This window comes from Eschrichtius robustus, chromosome 19 (assembly GCF_028021215.1).
Source record: "Eschrichtius robustus isolate mEscRob2 chromosome 19, mEscRob2.pri, whole genome shotgun sequence".
In the NCBI taxonomy this organism is placed as follows: domain Eukaryota; kingdom Metazoa; phylum Chordata; class Mammalia; order Artiodactyla; family Eschrichtiidae; genus Eschrichtius; species Eschrichtius robustus.
This window is the reverse complement of record NC_090842.1, coordinates 5,236,918-5,259,159: the sequence shown is the minus strand read 5'-3', so window position 1 is coordinate 5,259,159 and position 22,242 is coordinate 5,236,918. Positions and strand designations below refer to the sequence as shown.

Here is a 22,242-nt window from a genome sequence, read left to right as displayed (position 1 = left end):
GCCAGATCCCTAACCTTGGAGCCCTACAAGGAGATGGGATCGCTGACAGAACAGCTCTTAGGCTGGACCCATGACTGCGAATGTGCAGGGGTTTTGACCTATAGAATCACTAATTTCACAGAGTCCAGCCTAATCCCCACCCTGGATGAGCTCAGTCAGCGCTCAAGACGGCCTGCTCTGCCCCAGCAGCACGGCCAGGATGTCCCTGAGGACAGAGCGTGTGCTCCTGAAGGCACGAGCAAACAGCCATGCCAGGCGGCTCTCCTTCTGGATCAGGGCACGCCGAGGCAGGCTCTGTATGTTCTCTCCTTCCCCTGCAGTTACTTTAAGCCCTCTGCCACGGCACCGAACCTCACACGTCCCGGGAGCCTGGTAAAGGGGGGTGACAGACATCCCACCGCAGAAGCGTTTCAGCACAAGAGGTTATTTATATACATTATCTACAGAATAAAAACCGGAGCTGTAAGCAGAAAGAAAATTGGGATCACTAACCAGACAAAAGCTTACTACCGCCTGTGATTCAGTGACTGATGTCCCGCATTTCAAGCCACTTTAATACACCATAACCCGGCACAAAGGGACATTTCTGTGACACTGTTCTCTGGTCCCTCCCAATCCGACCCTTCTCCTCAGTCCCCCAAACACTGTGTCTGTTATGCCACCCTGCACTTTCTCCTCATATTAGTCTCATTGTATCTGTACCTTATTTTTCCTAAAAAGGCAGGCACCTCAACTTATTCACCTCTTTACCCCTGTGCCTTGTGTACAGTGGGTCTCAATAAATACTGTGGAATCCATTTATTTCTAACAGATTTACTTTCCCGATTGATTTTGGGGGTAAAAAGAGTAGAATAAAAACTTCAGGCCTCCAAATTGCTATTTCCAGCAAAGTTAAAAAAAAAAAAAAATTGAACAAAAACAAAATCGGCCTTGAGTTGGCAACTGCTGGAGTGAGTGGGCACATGAGAGTCATTACAAAGTCTTTTTTGTATGTGTTGAAAATATCCACAATACAAAGTTTTAGACAGGTATAAACAGGTATAGCAAGATACAGAGACAGACAAACAACAGGTTTTCAGTTATTTCAAGGAAAAAAATACCTCTAAGGTTATTCCTATCAGGGGTACTTACCCATAAAGAGGCCCATCATTGCCAATAGCAGAAACCATGATGACGTTGTTAGCTGTTAACTCCCACACCTACAAAATTAACAAGCATTTATTTATGAAAGTATACCACTTTTAAACAATCAACATATAATTGTTCGAAAATAACCACAACTTCCCAAAACAGAACTAAAAAAAGAAGGGATCCCCCTGAAAGCACAACACCAGGCCAGTACAGACGTAGTATGGCTGGCAGTCAGAATGTCCAGAGACGACAGACTCCAGGACACAGATCCACGCGCACAGAGCAGACCCGGGCTTTCCAGGCACGCCCAGAAAAGACCGGCCACGTGCTCAGGTGAGAGGAAGCAACACAGCACCCTGTGCTGCTTCCCACACAAGTCACCATGGCTCACATCCTCACCGAGCGGTCACCATGTGGGGGACTAGCCACTAGCACACTAGACACGAAGCAAAGCAGGGCGCGAGGCAGAGCAGGAGTCGTCGCCAAACGCCTCGTCCGTCGCACAGTGGCAGAACCAACCTTGTCGACGAACGGGTGGTCCATGAAGTCGGGGCCCCCGATGCTCAGGTTCAGCACGTCAATCTTCTTCAGGATGGCGTAGTTGAAGGCGTCCAGGAACCAGGACGTGTAGGAGACCTGGCCCATTTTTAAAACAGTCCTTTAGGTGTTTCAGTGGAAGTCTCCAAGTGCTAGATTCTCAGCAGCATGAAGTATTCACTTAAACTTCAGAAACAGATACCAAGAACGACAAATGCTCTGCGATGTAAACTACTACACCCGGAGCTTCCAATCCTTGGGGCTGGACTCTGGGGAGAGGCAAGGTTCCCAGGGTCCTGTCCCGCCCGGTCTCACATCCAGCGCCTTCCTGACCTTACAGCCTGCCTGCCCAGGGAAGACCTCAAACTTCTAGCTGCCCCTCTTATAAAAGGACTTGTCCTAAGACACGTCTATTCAGTTAACTGTTTCCAAATAGTTTAATGTCTTTGTCTAATATTCTTTATTTCTAAATAGACTGAAGAATAAATGGTATCTGTGAAAGGTACTTCACAGAATTACTTCTGATAGTTATTATTTCTCTCATAGTTTCCCTACAAAAGTTAAATTACTTTGTGTATCGCCATTCACGTGTTTTATAAGATACAAAATTAAACTTAGAGTAGAAAACAATGGATGACAGAAAACAATAAAATAAGCACTGGAGGGAATGAAAAGCCTTTCAATCCAGAATTCTATATTCAGTGAAAATAATTTTTTGAGAATAAAGATGAAATAAAGATATTTTCAGATAACTAAAGCTGAGAGAAATCATAGCTACTAGACTGCATTACAAGCAACACTAAAAGCATCTTTTCATGCATGCTGAAAAGAAATTACGTGATACGGAAACTTAGATCTACAGGTAGAAATAAAGAGCACTGGAAATTGAAAACATGTGAATAAATACAAAATGTTAAAAGAAAAAAAAAACACCTTACAGTGGAAAAAGAATCCACATTATGATTAAGAATTATGTTTTTTAAAGGCTTTTAAAAATAAAACAATATATTTATACTTGCTTGAATGTGCAAAAGAAATTCTAGGAGGGGTGGGCATGAGGAAAAAAGAAACCACCACATAGGGAACACGGGGAAGCACGGTGAGAACCTGTCGGACGGGGACAGGGTTGGGAGAAGTATCCCTGTGCTGCCTTTCGATGTTTTGGAACTATGTATTACCTACGCAAAAATGAAATTTTAACAGTTAATAAATACTAGGACCCTCCCTCTTTTCAGTAACGTTTCCGAATGCAGAGTGAGGGAACAAGCTTCTAAATCCACGTTACCCAACACGACGCTGGGTGCTGGGCACAGAGGCTACCCTCAAGGCGGTCAGTCCAGCAGGGGCAGCAAACACACAAACACGGGGCTGTTCTCTCAAGCACAAGAAGTGTGCCGAGACGTGGTGGGCAGGAACCCTGGGCCGGCCGGCGGGACAGGAGAAACGGGAGGTCAAGGCATCCCCTTGGAGCAGGGTCTTTGGGGTTCCAGTGAGGCCGACAGAGGGGCGCTGGGAGCAGGGCAAAGCCGCCCCGCGGAGGGGCGCGAGGGACAGCACGGCACACGGGGGACGCCAGCTGCAGCTCAGCACCGCAGCCGTGTGCTGCTTTTAAACCAGCACGTTTTCTAGAGTTTTGACTTTTCACAGTTTAACATCAACCCTTCACGTCTCAGGGGTCCTCAAAACACCTACCTGGTTGTTGGTAAAGACCCTGAAAATGTGAAGTTCTGCATCTGGAGCAAATCCCTGGCATTCCCGCATGCTGGCTATCACACCTGCCACGAACGTGCCGTGGCCCAGCCCTGTTGTCCAAAAGGAAGAAGGCACGAAACACAGCTGGTACGACGTGTGCCAAGATGCAGCATTTCAAACGAGCTCATTGTCCGAGCCCGAGACACAGACTCCCCGGCACCTCTCCGGTGCCTCCACGCAGAGCCCAGGCCTCGCCAGCCCCACCTCTGGGTCCAGCCGCTCCGGCCCTCCCCCCAACAAGGAGGCTCCCCTCCACCAGGCGTCCCTCCCTCCTCACTCACCTCCCGACCTACTCTGAAAAGCTTCCGCCGACAGGCACAAAACAGCTTGGGTCTGTCTGAATAGCTGTTGTGCACGGACTGTTTAAGCATTTACACAGAAAAATACCCTCTCAGCTGACAAAACGGAGGATGGGAGTGATGCAAGGCCCGCCTGTGACCAGAAAACACCCCCTCGGGCTCTCAGGACATCGGCCACCCACCGTCGTCCAGGGTTCGCTCGTTGGTCCAGTTGGTCCTCTCCTTCACGTTTTTGAAGTGGGGATGCTTCTCACTCAGCCCGGTGTCAAAAACGGCAACCCTTACGTTAGCACCTTATTCCAAAAAGAAAGCACAATCGTGTTTGAGAAATCATCGTTTATGAAATACACCCCTCTTTGGGACCCAGAGAGAATGACAGGTGATCCAGGGCCAAAGCCTGCCCAGAGGGCACACAGCAGGCCAGGTGCTAAGGAGAGGAGGGGACAGCAGGGGAGTACCGTCACCTGCCGCTAAATAAGACCTGAGGCCACGCAGAAAGTCCCTCTGGACGCCCCTCAACGCCACCAGCTCTCAGGGGTGGAACCACCTCTCCCGATCCTCCACCAATGACTGATTTTCCCCTCTGGGCCATTTTCTCCAAGTCGCCATCTCCTCATCTCCTTAGAGAGGCCCGTGGGGCGAAGGGCACCACAAAGCACTCACTTACGGGAGGGCGGGGCCGCTTCTACTCCCGACAAGGACTCAGTGCTGCAGAGAGGGGCTGCCCACCACACACAGCGAAAACCACACTCTAAGGAAAACCACTGGATTGCACACTTCTCTATGATAACAAGTCTACTTCAGATACTGGCCAAAAGCCATCTGTTCCGATGGAAAACATGACTCATGCTGTGAGACCAAGGAATTCTAGAAAACACGTAGAAAAAAATACAAGATACTCACTGAAAGGCTAACGGACGTAACACAGGTCATGTCTTTTTGGTATGAGGGTTGTACTTATGTATCAATACTACGTTAAATAATCAACTACACTGAGATAACCAACAAAGTGTATTGTTTACTTTTTAAAAATGCAGACACAATACTGGAAACCAGCTGGTTTGGGGGGAATGAAAAATGCTTTTCTGATGATTAGAGAATTTCTGTTTTGTGAAGTTTTCCCCCTAAAAAGATAAACCAAGAAGAGACAATAATTTAATAAAATGTCAGCCCCCCGGGTGTTAAGTCTGAGGCGCGGTAAGGGAAGGTCTTTGGTTCTCTAAGGTAAGGGTCTCTAAGCCAAGGAGAAATGGAAAGACACTGAGACAAACTGTGATGTATGAGGAGCCAGAGACATGGGCTGATATTTAGGGTCCAAACCTCCATATTAGTTAAAACAGGAATTTTCTGCCATGATGTATCGGCAAGAAAAAAAATCTGATGGGTTGTGAGTTGTATTTCCCAGGATATGGTCGTTACTATTGTTTCCTGTTCCGAAACAAAAGGTAACAACCTCGACAGTCAATCACTTAGCCATGCTGCACACAGGGCACCACACAGGAGGGATACGCTCAATTTCACGGGACTGCCCAAATCAAGGTAACTATCTCTGGATTTGACCTCGTTCCCTGGGAAATTACAGAACTCTGCTGGACTGCCAGTCAGCTCTGGCAGGGGCAGTGCCGTGTCTGTTCACGTGTGTCAACAGGAAAGAAACACTCCACAATCTACTCCTTGTAACCTCAGAAACAGTACAGGAAAATAAGACACAAAAAGTGAACAGGACTGAAGAATTAGAAAAGCCACAGAAACAGATGCCCAGCACAACAGGAGCCAGAGACGAGGGGCGTCCAGCTCAACCCGCAGAAGGACAGACCCGTGAGGCCCTGGAGGGGAGGCCGCCCCGGGGCTGAAAGGCCCACCTGTGTAGCCCATCTGCCACAGCACGTCGGCCTGCAGCGTCTGGGCGACCTGGCGCGGGATGGCCCTGAGCAGCCGTCTACTCGAGTGTCTCCCGGTGGCGTGCCAGAAACCCGAGCCCAGGGAGAGGCTGGCCCTGCGCAGGGGGCGGGACGACTGCCACTTCTGGCTCCAGCGGGTCTCGTTGCAGGGCACGGCGGCGGGGTCAGCTGCAGCCACGGGAGAGAAAGATCAGAAACGCAGGGGACACGTACCTGTCAGGGAAACAGTCACTCCCCCAGTGCAATGACTCCCTTCTGGAATCCCTTCTGCAGGGGGGTGATATTCTCTCCCCTCTGCTAGAAGGGGCTTCTCCCGTGCGGTTATAGTCAGAGGATATTATTTAGCCATCACGTTATTCCCAAATAGTTCTTTACCTGGAATTTTCTAACCAATGTAAGGCAGGGAAAGACTGATAAGATAATCACTTCTGAAGAAATAAAGTCAACTGTGATACTAAAACTGAAGAAATGCCTGGTTTTTCATCAGCCACTTATTCCCAGTGAACCACAAGTGTGTGTGTGCTGGGTGGGGAGGGCGGAGCGTAAGAAAATGTCCACTAAGCGATGGTGAAGCGTCACCGTTTACAGTGTGATCCCTGGGGCAGGAAAAAGCCGTGTGATCCCAGGACACCTCGCTCTGGCCTTCTCCTACTGTGACCCGCTCAACGTCCTCAGCGTGCGTATCTGCTAGAACGTCACCCTTCAAACAGCAAAACAGAGGACTCGGGGGATTGCTGGGGGTGATGGAACTGTCTTGTATCTTGATTTTGCTGGTGGGCACCTGACTGCACACTTTTACCAAGACTCGCCAAACTGTGCACTTTTTAAAAAGCATGGATTTTACTATCTGTAAATACTTTTTTTTTTTTTTTTAGTGGAAGAAAAAAGTAGAAGAAATACCACAAGGGCTGTCCCTTTACCTTTCAAAAACCATGCTATAATGAAGAAAAAACCATATTTCAAATCCGTTTCTAAAGGGCAAATCTGTAATACCACTGAGGTTCTGTTTCTAAAGCCAATTACTTTAGCTTTCCTTCTGGTCTCACCAGGCTACACCCATGAAAGTACAGGGACCGGGAAAAATATACAGTCATGTCAATTCCATTAAGTAATTATTTGCACAGTGCAACTGAAATTATTCTATACTGAACCTCCCATGTTGATTCTGTTCCTTCGGTCAACAGCCTGGGCACTAATTGAAGGACAATATTCGAACAAAGGACGGCTCTGCTGTGCTCTCCCTTCAGCAGACTGGGCCGCAACCAAAGGACTGCATTCAACTCTGGCTTCACTCGTTAAGGGAAAACAGGAAGCGTTCGAAGAAGGGGACTTGACGCCAGGTCGCATTAGTAACCCCTGAAGGAACTGGGTATTTTTATTATCCTGGAGAGAAGGAACTGTTAAGGGGGACACCAGGATAGCCTTGAAATACCCTGCAGTCCTGCAGTGCTGTCTTGTGGAACTCAGGTTAGCTCTGTCTTATGGCCCATGGAGAGACCCGGGATGGGATCCAGAGTGTGACAGATTCCAACCCAAAATAAAGCAAAGCCTTCAAACAACAGAGCCACAGAAAAAAATGAACTTTTTTTTTTTTTTGGCCGTGACACGTGGTATTTGGGATCTTAGTGCCCCGACCAGGGATTGAACCCGGGCCCCAGCAGTGAAAGTACAGAGTCCTAACCACTGGACCGCCAGGGAAGTCCCAAAAAATGAACATTTAATGTCTGCTCACAACAGCCTAAGAAATCTGCTAAGCTCTCTTCACACGCACTACTTCCTTTTACCTTTGTAAGAACTCTGAGGAAGGTAGTATTATCTCCATTTTCTGGATGAGAAGCGCTGAAGCTTAAAGAATCTTTGAGTTGCTTACCACAGAAGGTCACAGCTAACAAGAGGGAGATACATACTATTTCCTTACGGGCTGTCGAGCACAGCAGCTGACAACCATGGTGGACAGGATACGGAAGGGAACCCCAACCATGAGCCCCTACGCTTCCTGTCCTAAAATCAGCCCTTCCATGTTTCCTAAAATATTCTGCAGCTCTTTAAGATAAGATTAAAAAATAAAAAAGGCACAATTTATATATTTGGCCAACTGTACAAGTTTTGGTTTGCTTTTATCTTCCTGGATTGCTCTGAGGTTACTGCTTTTCAAAGAGAAAAAGCACCACGAAACGTGGGCTAGCAGAGAGCTCTGCGAAGTCAGACACCTGAATTCCACAGCTGACGCTCGAACTGGCTGTCACAGCATGCAAATTAGTCAGGCTTGTCCCCTGGGTGTTTTTTGAAACCTCAGAGGCTCTCAGGCCTAGTATATGACAGACAAAAAAAGAAAAGCAAAATTGTATTTCTTTTTCCATCTAATGAAAGAAATGACAATAAACGGTAATGGAACTAGCAATCTGTTGCCCCAGTTTATGTCAAATGGGGAAAAAAAAACCTTTCCTTTGGTAATACATTTGCTTTGGAAAATATTATGCAATAATGTGCAACTTGGTATCTGAGGATAAACTTATCTCGACAGGCCCGAGTTGTAAGGACTAGGAAAGTAAGCCCTGGGGCTGAAAGGAACTCAGCAAATTCCTTCCGTCCCTGCACCTGCCCAGCTTCCCAGCTTAAACAAGCCCAGCGGAGGCGTGACGGTGCGCGGTCGCGAGGGTCTGAGAAAAGCAAAATGAAACCCAAGGAAGAGGTGTTTTGCAAGATGCCTTCAAAAATAAAAACAGGCGCTGAAAGAAGCAAAATGCAAATAAAAAGGAGACTCAAAGACACCGTCTTCGTTTCAGAGCGTGAAGGGGCGTCAGGGCCTCAAAGCCTGAACGCTTTGAGAGGAACCTGGTGAAAATCACTTCCCACACGACAAAGATCACTATCACCCTCTACTGCAAACTTTCATTATTTGTTTCTATCAGAAAGAAGCACAAAGTCTCTTTTTGGTTTTTTAAATTCCTGCCAGGAAAATGTTCACGACTGACGAAACCGGACGGAGGGACAGGAGTATTCACTGTACTGCTTTTCAAATTCTGCCACGTGGGAATATGCACATCCTCCCGCTATTCCCAGCGCAGCAGAAACGGATACAGACCAGCCCAAGGGCACGGTACTCACACTCCGTATACTTGAGGGAACGGAAGACTTTCCGTTGGGGTGTTACCCGTTTGATGTTTGGATGATCTTCAAGTGTTAGCAGCCCCGCTTTCTGTTTTTCTTTTATCTGAATCACCTCAAAATCACTAGGGTAGTCACTGGATGGATTGTTTCGAGGTATAATTCTCCAGTTGTCGATTGCACTGCTCTTCAGGGCGCTTGAAATAAAGGAATTTCTAGCTTTGGCTGTAAAGTATCCATTGAAAGCCACGATATACTCTGCAATCAATGACCACAAAATAAAAGTGAGACTTTACGTACCTATATTATGACATAAGATTATACTTAATCTAAAACTTCCCTGGTAAAAGAAAACTTACATTATCATAAAACCTAGTAGAAAGAGGAGTAAACAAACAGACTAGTTTAAACACCCTGGATGGCAGTTTCCAGAGCTTTGAGTTAAAACAATGTGGATGAACCCCACTGATCACAGGACACATCACTTAGAATCAGATACCTGAGCTATTTTTCAAAAACCAAACATTAACAGAAATTTGAGTGTATGGCAGAGAAATGCATGCAAGTTTTTCAAACAGGAAGAAGGAATTCAGAGAAGCGAAGGCTGAGTTTTATTTTACCGAAAACAGTAACAAAATGTAGAGCAGATTATATAACACTAATTGCTTAGTTATCCACAACTGGTCACATAAACTTTCAGCCCCTCCGAAGTCCCCACCCTCACCAGCTACAATGACATCTGTTGCATGGAATCCAGTTTTAGGGAAATAATTCAGAATGTCAATTTCCTTGCTTCATATAAGCTAATTATACTGGAAAAACAAAATTCAGCAGAATTAACATCCAAACACTATGCACTCAGCCCATTCGAAATTTATTGTTTTTGGCAAAAGCTAAAGCTTACAATAAATCTGAAAAAAACCGCATTGGGGGTGGGGGGAAGTCCCTAACCTTTAAAATAATATCATTACCATATTCCACAACTGTTGAGGAGAACTCCACCTTCAAGGTCAGGTGGGAACAGCCAGGGCACGGGGCCTTTTCAAAAGACTTCTTTTCCAGTCTGTCACCCAGATGTTTCTTCCCACAGAGAAAAACCACCAGCAGAAGCAGCCAGATGTGGACAAGCTTCATGGTCATGAGTGAATATGGTCATAAAATCGCATAAATTCAAATCGCACTTTTTTCTTCCTTGATTATAAGTTAATTTTTGTTTCAGCTAAAAGCTGAAACATTACTGATCAGCCATTTTATAGTCTTGTCCAAGGTAAATAAAAGTTAAATTTCATGGCCTTTTGTGGTTTGGCCTGAAAAGAGGCTTTCATTTCTTTCTTCGTTTCTTCTCCATCTTGGGCCTCAGGCTTCGCTCACTCTGGCCCAGACACCTGAGTCCTACGCTCCATCTGCACCACAGAACCAAAGTCCAACGGGGATGAGTGATCACTCCGTGAGCCAGCCTACAAAACAAAGCAAGTGCAGAGACATCAGCAGCGCACCGACAGAGCCGGCGAGGGTTAGTGATCCCTGCAATTTAGATAAGAGGGTCAAAAAGACACACCAGCTACAAGACAGAATAAAACCATGGAACATCTTATTATTCCACTCTAGTTACTCACTTCTTTCAGGGGAAAAAAAGTTTTAAGACAGCTTCAAAAATAAAATAGGATAAAATAAATGAGAAAAATAAGGATGACAAATAACCCCAGGAATATTAAGCACACTGGCCCTGAGCACCCCAGCACCACGGGGGAGGAGGAACCATGACCCTTCGCCTGTGGTCCTTACTACGCCTCTATTTCAGATGCCGTACTTTCCTATCATTTGCAGCTCTTCATCTCCAGGGTACTTCCCCAGTCAGCACTTTAATTCCCCATAAATTTCACCAATTTTTCAGGCAAAAGTTTGGTATACACCCTTACTTTCTGCTGTAGAATTAACACCTAAGAGCAAACTAATTTCCATGCAAGTCATGTACTTACCACCTTCTTTAAGAGACGACATAAATGGTCTAAAATTACTCAAACTATGCCTCTTCAGGTTTTGAAATACTTTATGCCAATGCTATGAAGAGAGCACAGAAGAGTTTTTATTGTCACTAAGTGTATTTTACCTGAAGCCTCAACTTAAAGATTTTCAACCTGCTGAATATGTTATAAAATCAAATTACCTCTTCACTGGAAGTGACATGAGAGGACAGTCTGTGAGGTAAAAGCTGTTGCCAAAGAAAACTGCTGAGTATTAAACTGCACGTGAGCACGAATACCTTTCAAAATATCTGAATGGTCAGGAAAATCATAATTCTTCACAATGAAGAACAGAGCAGTGATAAAACAACAACACAGGCTGCAGCACGCCCAGAAAAATCCGTTGCACAGCTCACACCAGAAACATAAATAATCCAGCAGGGGGAAGACAGACCAATGAGACAGACAGGGCCTTCCATCGCTACTTATTTCTAAAAAGAAAACACGTAGGACAAGGAGTTAGCCCCCTTTCAAGAGAGGAGTGTCAAGGTGTTAATAAACCCATTCTTCCGGCAGAAACTGCTACCTGAGAGCAACAAGGAGTCTGTGGTTTCTGGAACCATTCATGTGTGCTTCTATAAACAGGAAAGCACTGATAAAGGAAAGTAAGGGTTTGGGCTTCCCTGGTGGCGCAGTGGTTAAGAATCTGCCCGCCAATGCAGGGCACACGGGTTCGAGCCCTGGTCCGGGAAGATCCCACATGCCGCAGAGCAGCCAAGCCCGTGCGCCACAACTACTGAGCACGCGCTCTAGAGCCCGTGAGCCACAACTACTGAGCCCACGTGCCACAACCACTGCAACCCACGTGCCTAGAGCCCACGCTCCGCAACAAGAGAAGCCACCGCAGTGAGAAGCCCGCGCACCGCAACGAAGAGTAGCCCGTGCGCAGCAACAAAGAGCCAACGCAGCCAAAGATAAACAAATAAAATAAATAAATTTATTAAGGGAAAAGAAAAGTAAGGGGTTAAGAGTATCTGAACAATCTTTGAAGTTCAATAATTAGGACAGTCATTGTTATAATAACAAATGATCCTGAAAAGCAGGCCTATCTCTGCAACTGGAGACCAAGGTTGGTGGAACAGAGTTAATCAGATAGAAATGAAATATTAAAAGTTATTTCCATAGCAACATGAAGAACAATGAGAATGCCAGTCATATAAACAAAGAAACTCAAAACAAAGACCAGAACAGAAGGATGGAAGAAAAGCAACAGGGGACACCAACAGTCACTCCAACCTATTTTATAGCAAGCCGCTTGGGAGTGAGGCCCAAGTTTTTGTTCATCCTTGATACCTGCAGCAGTATCACAGAAAACAACTATCTGAAGCATATAGCTGACCTAATTATAGTATTACGGGTCAAAGAAGAGAAAGCTAATCACTGGTGATAAGAGCTCTTATGTTAATAGGAAATGAACTTACAGTGAAAAGATTTAAATGGGCCTCAATTAAGGCAATTAAAAAAATAAAATAAAAACAGAATGCTAAAGAATCTATGACACGTTTGGACTGGACATAACACAAATATTAGTGATCCATACTAGTGAGCAAATATTAGACCTAACACGTTGGGTTAGATCAACTTCAATTAAACCTGTTCCAAAATAATTCACACACAGGTAAAGACAGTGAACTTACAATCAGCCTGGGGGGGAGATGGCTGATGTTCTCTTACAGCTGAGGCAGGAGCCTGACTTTAAAAGAAAGAGAAATGGAAAGAAAAGGTTAGGGATTCTGAAATTTTAAAATGCCTAATCAGTTCTCTTCCAAATAGAAACAGGAAACTTCTTAGGTCTTCGGAAAACAGGACACTGTACGATCGTAAGACAGTCTACCTTAATTTACTCACTACATCATACAAATTTATGAAGTGCTAACCAAGTTGCAGACATTGCCAGGGGTTACAGAGGAAACACGTGTCGTTAGTAGGTGAGGGACGCAGCCCTCCAGGTGGGATCCTGCAAGGAGGCCAAGCACAAACGCCAACGGCTAAGCCAAGCGCAGGAAAGGACGACAGCAAAGGAGAGGCACAGGGCCAGCGCCGGGGACGTGGGACGGAAGGAGGAGCCTTCCGGAGAGGCGGCTGGCAGCTGGCTCTGGCGGACTCTACCCCGGCAGAGCTGGAAGCGTGGAGATACGGAAGGAGAAGCGGGGCATCCTGAGCAGAGCTACATCCCGGCGAGGAAATGCAGGGTGCGCGTAGGAGCGGCCAGTCATCGGTGCCAGGCTGGACGCTGAGGCAGGCACGGGGCTGAGCAGCAGGGCCAGCGGACAAGCGGAAACACAGCCGCTCAGAGCCAGCGGAGCGCCGCGCAGAACTAGAACCCCGCGGGGCCGGGGGGGGGGGGGGGGGCGGGGGCCCAGCGGCTTGGTTCCCTCGTCCGATCCGACCCATTTCCCCGGGAGCGCCAGAGCCAGGCACTGCTCCGGCCGGCCCCGCAGAGCAATGAGCACAAGACAACCGAAATCTCTGCCTCGTGGAGCGGCCCTTTCACGGGGAGACAGGTAACACGCACGATGAGGAGAAGACGTGGCATTTAGCTGGTGATAAATCCTGTATTTTGAAAGCAGAAAAAAGAAAGAAGGAGGATGCGACAAGTCAGGGGGAGGGGTGAAGGTGAGACAGAGTGCTGCAGAAGCTTCTGGAAGGGGACTTTTGAGTGAAGACCCGATGGAAGCGGGGCGCTCGCCAAGCCACCTGGGGAAGGGTGCCGCGGGCGCTGGGGAGACAAGGGCAGGAGCCCGAGCAAGAACACGCTTGGCGTGTGTCAGGAGAAGCGGAGGCCAGGGGCCAGGGAAGGGGACCTCGGAAGGGGAGGTGAGAGGCCGGTGCCCTAGCGCTGAACGGGCAGGGAAAGCGTGAGCGGAGCAAAGGAGCCTCGCCGGCCGGCTCGCTCCAGCCTCCGCGTGGAGCGGACACAGGCGGAAGCGGGGGACCCCTGGAAGGCCCCTGTGAAGAGGGTGGCTTGGGCCACGGAGGGGCAGGGGAGGCGAAGGCAGAGCGGACAGACCCTGCTGACGACCAGATGTGGGGCGTGCACGTGCAGAGGCAGGGACAGCACCAAGGCCTCCGGCCCAACACCCAGGGCGTCTGCCCCAAACGGGATGGCGGAGGCTGCAGGAAAAGCCGGCTCAGGAAGCACGGGCAGGACCTGAGTCCTCTCGGGTGAGCGTGAGAGCTGGGGGGCCCGGCTCAGGGCGGAGGGGAAGAGGGAAGTCAAAACCCCCAAATTAGGGGAAAAATTTCCATAATGCACAGCGGTCACTGGTTTAGTAATTGAAAGGTCACTGAACCTCTCACCAAAGGGCCACACTAGTGAAGTCTCCAAACCACAGGGGCTGGAAAGAAGACACCCTCACGAGGAAAATTCCCATGGAGGGGGAGGAACGAGAAGGCCGGGAAGGACAGGAACAAGGAGACACTCCCTCTATGGATCTGGTTGACCTGCTTCTGTTCTTTAAAGATGAACTAAAATCTGGGTTCTAGGAAGACACTCCTTTTAAAGAGTGACAACAGATATGGAGGTTTCTACGGTTTCCCAATCCCAGAAAGAGAGAGCTTCAAAACATAAATTTGCACCGAGGAAAAGAAAAACGCCACGGGGGATCTAGAGGCTGGTGAGTGATGGCGTGGGCACTGGGGACGGAAGACCGGCCACTGTCTACCGGCCTCTGCGCCCTTGGCCTGTTCGTTTTAAAGCTACGGCTCCCCCGACTCCTCCACAGGGCTCTGAAGGCACCCCTCAACCGTGTCCACAACGGCTCCCTCCTGCTCTCACTCCACAGTGCAGACCTGGAGAGTGTGTCCCCAAGGCAGGCTCAGCATCTAGTGGCAAACACATACGCAGCAACAGGCGTAAGGTGAGCACAGACACCACAGGAAAAGAAAACACTTCTTATAAAACTAACGGGCCGAGGACAAGAAGAAGGCGTTGGTGGGAGCGCTGCAGCGGCCTGGCGTGCAGTGATGGAGGCTGCGGGGGGAGAGGCCCTGGCGAGGGGTGTCAGCGCCTGCGTGAGGCGCCGGCAGTGACAAAGGGACACTGATTTGATCAAATAAATATTTTGTGGATAATGGGAGGCAGATTTCTCACTGACAGAGAAGGAAGTCTCAAATATGAAAGGGGAAAACTGGAATGAACCATGCAGAACAAAATAATAAATTTAATAAATAAAACTCGAAGTACTGGTGTGAACTCAAGGTTTTCAATATACAGACAGATGTAGAAAAATACATTCACACAAACACACATACATGTATTTCCTAGCTCTGTCTGCTGAAAGGACACAGGGGCAGTGACATCCCAACAGGAGGGAACCCAGAACTGGTTTTCTAAATAACTATTCTCCATTAAAAGAAACCAGGCTCCTTGGAGAGAGAGCTAGTTCCAGGCTGGGCAGGGTAAACAGAGATGAGTCTGGAACATCTTCTTGTGCCAGAAAGTAAGGAAAAGCTCAAAGAATGGTGGGCACGTGTCAAAGGGACACAGAGGCCAGCATGGGATGACAATCTGAGCATCAAAGTAAATAATGAAAGTAACAGATCCTGACCCACTGAATACAACAGGAAAACATGAGTCCACTGTAGCATATATACGTAAAATAAACTTAAACTGTGAAGAGGAATAAGTTATTTACATGGTCTCAGAATGCCTCCCAGCAAAATCCTGATTTACGAAAGGAAACAGGGTAACCCTACAATGGAGACGCTTCATCAAGTTAACCAGAGATGGGACAAATGGACCCAGGTCCGCCAGGCAGACGCACTGGAAGAGACTGGCATCACCTGAGGGGCCCCTGCCAAAGACGCACAACCTGAATCAGATCCTAAGGAAACATCAGGACCCAAATCGAGGGACATTTTTCAACACAACTCGCATAGAATTTCCATAAGTACTGAGGTAATGAAAGTCAAGGAGTGGCTGAGATTGAAGGTGACTCAAGAGACATGACCACTAACTGCAACTCAAGACTCTGAACTGGATCCCTTTACTGTAAGTACATTACTGGAATGAACAACTGGCAAAACCTGAATGGGGCCAACCTGTGATTAGCTAGCAGTGGCGTATCAAGACTAACTTCTGGATTTTGAAGGCTGTGCTATGACTGCATAAAAAGGTCCTTGCTTGCAGGAAATGCCCACTAAAGTATCCAGGGATAATGGACATCAGGTCTGCAACTTACTTTCAAATGGTTCAGAGGGGAAAAAAGGGCTTGTATTGTTCTTGGACCCTTTCTGGCAGGTTGAATGGTTTCCAAAATATGCAAAAAAAAAAAAAAAAAAAAAAAGGTCCTACATTTAGTCTCAGTTGCTAGGGCTGCCCTCAGGAGGGTGGGAGTATGAATTTGAAAATGTGGTGGAGGGCTTCCCTGGAAGTGCAGTGGTTAACAATCCGCCTGCCAATGCAGGGGACACGGGTTCAAGCCCTGGTCCAGGAAGATCCCACATGCCGCGGAGCAGCTAAGCCCGTGCACCACAACTACTGAGCCTGCGCTCTAGAGCCCGCGAGCCACAACTACTGAGCCTGCGCTCTAAAGCCCACGAGCCACAACTACTGAAGTCCACGTGCCACAACTACTGAAGCCCGCGCGCCTAGAGCCCGTGCTCCGCAACAAGAGAAGCCACTGCGATGAGAAGCCCGCACACTGCAACGAAGAGTAGCCCCCGCTCGCCACAACTAGAGAAAGCCCGCGTGCAGCAACGAAGACCCAACACGGCCAAAAATAAATAAATAAATAAAATAATTTAAAAAAAGAAAATGTGGTGGAGGAGTGCGGGCAACTTTAAGCCTCTTCTGTGAGACTCAGTCTGCACAGACCCATGTGTGCACAACCAGACCATGGACCTTGTCAGATAGGTTTACACCCATCACCTGTCACACAGAATGATATCTGAACACACCAAGAGATGGACTGAGCTAGTCAAAGAGAAATTAAAAGTATTTCTCATTCTAAGGAATTACAGAAATGAGATAGTAAACAGCTGGTAAAATTAACCCCAGTGTCTCTATAATCTACATTATAAAAATCAAGTAACATTTTGACAAAAATTGAGACAAAAATTGAGTGTAAAATAAAATCACGTTTAAGAATTCAACCCAATAAAATGAGTACTCTCATAGGTTGCTAGTGAATGTAAAAAACTCTTATGACCTTTTAGAGTAATTTGCCAAAATATGGACGTAAAAAACTTTTAGTCTAATAACTTCAGTAATAACAACAACTAACACTTACTGAGCATTTATCATGTGGCAGGCGTTATCCTAGTAGTGTGCATGTATTAACTCACTTAATCCCACGACAACCTATTCCTACCCATCCCCCCATTTTCAGATGAGAAAACTGAGGCCCAGGGTGGCTCAGCACCTTGCCTGGAGTCACCCCGCCAGTAAGTGGGGAAGCTGGGCTGGGAACTTGGGTGGTCTGGCTCCAGAGGCCACACTCTTAAGAGGTAGGTTACCCTGCTTTCCTAAAATCCATAGAAGTATAAACCTGAAAGCATACAATAATTTATGTCCAAGGATTTTAACTGGGAAAAATCAGAGACCACCTAAATGCAACAGGGGACTAGCTAAATAATTAGTTCACCCATACTATGGAATGCAATGCAGCAATTTCAAACTATGCTCCTTTGGAAGGCTGAATAATGGTCCCCAAAAGATGTCCACATTCTCATCCCCAGAACCTATAAATGTTACTTTATATGGCCAAAGGGACTTTGCAGGTGTAACTAAACTAAGGACGTCTAGTGTCCTGGATGATCCAGGTGGGTCCAATGTAATTACAAGAGTCTTTATAAGAGGGAGGCAGGGAACTGATGATGGAAACATGAGGCCGAAGTGATATAGGAGGAGGTCAGGAGCCAAAGAATGCAGGGGCCTCTGGAGGCTGGAAAAGGGAAGGAAACACATTCTTCCCTGGAACTTCCAGAAAGAATGAAGCTGACACCTTGACTTCAGCCCCGTGAGACTGACTTCAGACTACCGACCTCCAGAACTGCAAGAGAATAAATGTGTGTTGTTTTAAGCCACCAAGTTTATAGAAATTTGATACAGCAGCCATAGGAAACTAATATATTTCCCAAAGAATATGGGGGAAATGCTAATGAAATATTAAGTAAAACAGTTCATGTACAGTGTGATCCAAATCTTGATTTTTTAAATATGTATCTATATGCACAAGGAAAAAAGAACATGAAAAAATATCCACCAAAATGGTACCAATGATTCTATTACCTTTCGATATTATGATTACAGGTAGTTATTTTCTTAATTCTATTCATACCTTTTCACAAAGAGCACATGTTACACTTTTAAATTAGATAAAACATGTTATTTAAATACTTTAATAAATCTTTTAAAATAAATTTTATAGAAAAACCAATTTTCTGGTAAGACAGTGGCACAAAGTCAAAATACGTTAAAAATGTAATTTTATTTGTACATATAGCAGAGCTTAAAAGGGATCTATTTCCTAGGAATTGTTTTCAAAAATCTCTCTGTGTCTACCTTCTAGCTTAAGGCTATGCTTTTAGCTAGTACATTCTGAACAGGTTTATCATCTGTAATATCACTCACTCATAAGGCCTGGTTAGGGCTATTACTGGATCCACTAAGTGTTTACTGGATTTAATTTCTATAAATTCTCACTGTAGAAGACCTGGTTATCTTTCCATACAAAGGTACACCCTAAAAGATGGTATTTACAAAATTATGGATTTTCCATAAATAAGTATAATTATGCCTCCAATAAAGGTACAATCAAAAAATATTTGACATTAAATACTAAATGTAAAATAAACAGCTCAAAAAATACAATGCCAGGAATAATATTTAATGAGACGTGTATAAAAGGGAGACAAGGTAGAGGAGATGTATTACTCGGGCAAGTGACAGCTATCATTCCTTACAGCTCTGAGAATCTTCTACTTTGCGTTATAAAAGAGCACCACTAGGATTATGATGCTAGGTATAGCTAAAGTACATCCAAAAGGATTTCTTTGCAAATAATTAAAGAACACAATTCAGATGAGAGGAAATGACTTGTATCACCTGATAGTCGTCTAATTATGAAGATGTGCCTTGCTTTTTAATGACCCTTTACTGAAATAGATCCAGAGAAAATTGAACTATTTAGGCCATGGAAGGATACCACTCAGTTCAATTAAAATTTGACTGTAAAAATACCACTTTTGTAACTAACTGCATACTTGACTGTATTACCATTGTTTAGCAGGCTAACGTTTAAGAGATGCCAGACCACACTATCTTAAAACAAAGGTGTATTCTTAAGCCTGACTGAAGCACTCATTCTGGCACATTCTGTCCATTAGTAGGTTTTGTAGGGGGCAAAAACACAAGTAATTCAGCCCCTAGAGTCAAGAGTGCCAAAGTTAAGGACCATGGTCTACACTGTTTTTATTGCCTATTCTTTCTCAGATGTGCCTCCTGTCTCCTTATTCTCTTGACCCTTCAGCCATCCAGTACTGGCCAGCCCCATATAAGGCTAGTACTTTCCTCATTTCACTTTAAACTCATTTTCTTAAGCAAAAAGACATCCTCAATATTAATAAACCAAGTTAACAGATTTCTCAGCGTGTCAAAACCGATTAGGCCACAGGGAGGAGGAAATCAGTCTCCCTAACCTGACTCAGGCCAAACACTGAGAAACCAAGGTCCAGCCTCCCGTTCTTAATATTTCAAGTCACCGAGGGCTGGAGTTGCCAAGTTTTTCCAAAATATAACCAGTACCTCAACTCTCCCCTCGTGTCAGCGGGCAGATGCAAATACACGCCCACCCCAGCTCCACTTAAAGCACTACGCTAGGAGCCATGTGTAGTCTGCCCAGGCCTGCGGCCTCTCATTATCTGTAGCACTTACTGTGGCTGCCACACAAATGAAAGAGGCAGCAGGCGGGGCAAGAACTATCTACCACCAGACCGACAGAAAATGCGATCAAACAACACATGGATGGGAAGGGAACGCTAAAACCCCCTGACACTTCAGAAGAGAGCCCGCTTGATCTCATAGGACCCTAGGTGCTTCTAAGGCTCTGCAAGCACTGAACTAGAATTTCTTTATTTATAGGCGCAACCAACTCTTGATTATAAGCCTTATAATATAAGGGATATAAGGGATACTTGGGGAGCACAACGGAGACAGCTTATGGGCAAGGGTCCCACCCACCACCCCTGCCACCACCTCTAACAAAAAGGGCTCTGGCCATCTGCATCATACATGGAAACGTAACATTTTATTTGAGAAAAGTGTCCAGGGGACTGCCCTGGCCGTCCAGTGGTTAAGACTCCGTGCTTCCGCTGCACGGGTCTCGGGTAAGATCCCTGGTCGGGGAACTAAGATCCCACATGCCACACAGCCCCACCGCCCCCACCCCCCAAAAAAAAGTGTCCTGCATGAATGGATAAACAAAATGTTTTATATCCATACACTGGGATATTACTGGGCCATAAGAAGGAATGAAGTATTGGGGGAAGGCACAAACTAGGAGTTTAGGATTATCAGATACACTCTACTATACATAAAATAGATAAACAAGGACCCATTGTATAGCACAGGGAACTATATTCAATATCTTGGAATAACCTGTAATGGAAAAGAATCTGAAAAAGAATACTTATGTATAAATGAATCACTCTGCTGTGCACCTGAAACTAATACAACATTGTAAATCAACTCTACTTCAATTAAAAAAAAAAGGAATGACTTACTGATACAGGGTACAATGTACACGAACTTTGAAAAGAGTATGCGAAACAAAAGAAGCCAGACACAATGGTCACATACGATCTCACCTGAATACACGAAATATTCAGAAAAGACAAATCTAAGGAGACAGAAAACAGATTAGTGGTTGCCTGGAGCTGGGGTTAGAAACAGGCAGTTAACTGCAGATGGGCACCAGCCATCTTTTGGGGATGTCATCTTAAAATGGGTTATGGTGGTTGCAGAACTCTGCAAATTTACTAAAACAACAACTACCAACAAATACTGAATAAGTACACTTAAAGCAGGTGAATTTTATGGTATGTAACTTGACCTTAACAAAGCTCTCACGTTAAAAAATATATATATATAAAATGGGTGCTGCAGATTAAAGGTTGGGAAGAGTCACTGTTCTCCAAACCCCTCATTTTTATACTCAGGCAAACTGAGACCTTTAAGTGAGAGCGCCACTTACCAGCACAATCAAGACTAAAGGGCCACAGGAAACGAAATTCTCCAGTTCAACTCAAATCTTAAGCCACTCTCAAAGGACACTTGGAAGTGTCCTTCAGAATCTAAAGTAACTTGTAAATATTTAACTTCATCTGCATAGGCAAACAGGCCAAAAGTCTCAGGGGCTCTAACCCAAACAAGGGGTACACATCTTAATGAACATATGTAGACGGTGTGTAACAGTCGCAGGCAGCCCATTCCGGACAGGGCAAGGCAAGATTTTAAGATCCTACAGGTCTGAAAGGCATTCTGGTTCTGAGAGTCAACCAGAGCCTCCGGGACCCAACTTGCCGACGAGCTTCTTACCCCGCATTTTTGAAAAATCAGTGCAGCAGTGCGTACAGACCGAGACGGGGCAGAGAACCGAGGTCCCTTAAGATCTGATACCAGCTCCCTATGGGGAGCAGACCGAGAACTGCGGTCTGTTCGGAGGCGGAGGGCCAGGGCCAGGGCCAGGGCCAGGGCCAGGCATATGGTTTGACTCCGTTACAGTGTATTTCAGATAAAGAAAACGGGGAAATGGAGCAAGCTACCGAAGCGTGTCAACACGCAGAGAGGGCCAGGCGGGGACACCAGCCGGGAGCCGGGCCGGTCTGGGGCGAGCGGAGGGGACCGCGAGGCTCCCACGGGCAGGCATGCAGTGCACCGGAGCGTCAAGCCGCCCGTCCTCCCCGCGCCCCGCACCGTCGCCCTCGCACCGCCCAGTCGGCGCCCCGCGGTTCCCGGGGCGCAACGAGGCCCCGCCGCCGCCCGCCGCCACCGCCAGCGCAGACCCCCGCCCGCGGGGCCTCGAGCACGCCGGGCACGCCGGAGAGCGCGGGCGGCCGCGCGGGTACGGAGAGGCGGCGGCTCCGGGGAGCGGGCCGCCTGACGTACCTGCGGCGGCCTCACGCTCGGGTCCGCCCGGCCCGGGATAACGGCGCCTCCGCGGCGAACACGCCTCGGATCTCCATGCGGGGTGTTTACTCCCAACGCTCGCGATACTGCGCGATCCGGGCGGGGAGACCGACGGCCTGGAGCGCCGGCCCCGCCGGCCGTGCGTGCCCTGCGTGCGCGCTCTGGACGCCGGGGGCCGCGGGGCCCGGGCTGGGAGGACAGACGAAGGTCTCGCGAAGTTTGCGGCCCTGGGGTGGGACCGGGTCGGAGTCCGGGGAAAGGACTGTTGGAATGGGCCGGCGAGGGATGCGTAGGGAGTTAGGGCAGGAGCTCACGGAACCTGCACTGGCCCGGGCCGGGCTCGGTCCTGCAGAGGACAG

At 47.0% G+C, this 22,242-nt stretch overlaps 1 protein-coding gene across 2 annotated transcripts in view; it reads right to left on the bottom strand.

Annotated features, from left to right (window-relative positions):
* The window catches only part of MBTPS1 (membrane bound transcription factor peptidase, site 1), a 49,174-nt gene extending 27,221 nt beyond the window's left edge, over nucleotides 1-21,953 (bottom strand). The window contains exons 1-9 of one of the 2 annotated variants that reach the window (XM_068527383.1): nucleotides 21,863-21,953; nucleotides 10,708-10,789; nucleotides 9,700-10,185; nucleotides 8,729-8,986; nucleotides 5,582-5,788; nucleotides 3,902-4,012; nucleotides 3,361-3,470; nucleotides 1,651-1,767; nucleotides 1,132-1,199 (exon numbers count right to left, since the gene is read on the bottom strand). In XM_068527383.1, the coding sequence (XP_068383484.1) occupies nucleotides 1,132-1,199; nucleotides 1,651-1,767; nucleotides 3,361-3,470; nucleotides 3,902-4,012; nucleotides 5,582-5,788; nucleotides 8,729-8,986; nucleotides 9,700-9,868 (1,040 nt within the window). In that variant the 5' untranslated portion in view covers nucleotides 9,869-10,185; nucleotides 10,708-10,789; nucleotides 21,863-21,953. The remainder of the gene's footprint in view (nucleotides 1-1,131; nucleotides 1,200-1,650; nucleotides 1,768-3,360; nucleotides 3,471-3,901; nucleotides 4,013-5,581; nucleotides 5,789-8,728; nucleotides 8,987-9,699; nucleotides 10,186-10,707; nucleotides 10,790-21,862) is intronic. The other variant, XM_068527382.1, reaches the window with a different exon arrangement.
* Between the last annotated feature and the right edge of the window lie 289 nt (nucleotides 21,954-22,242).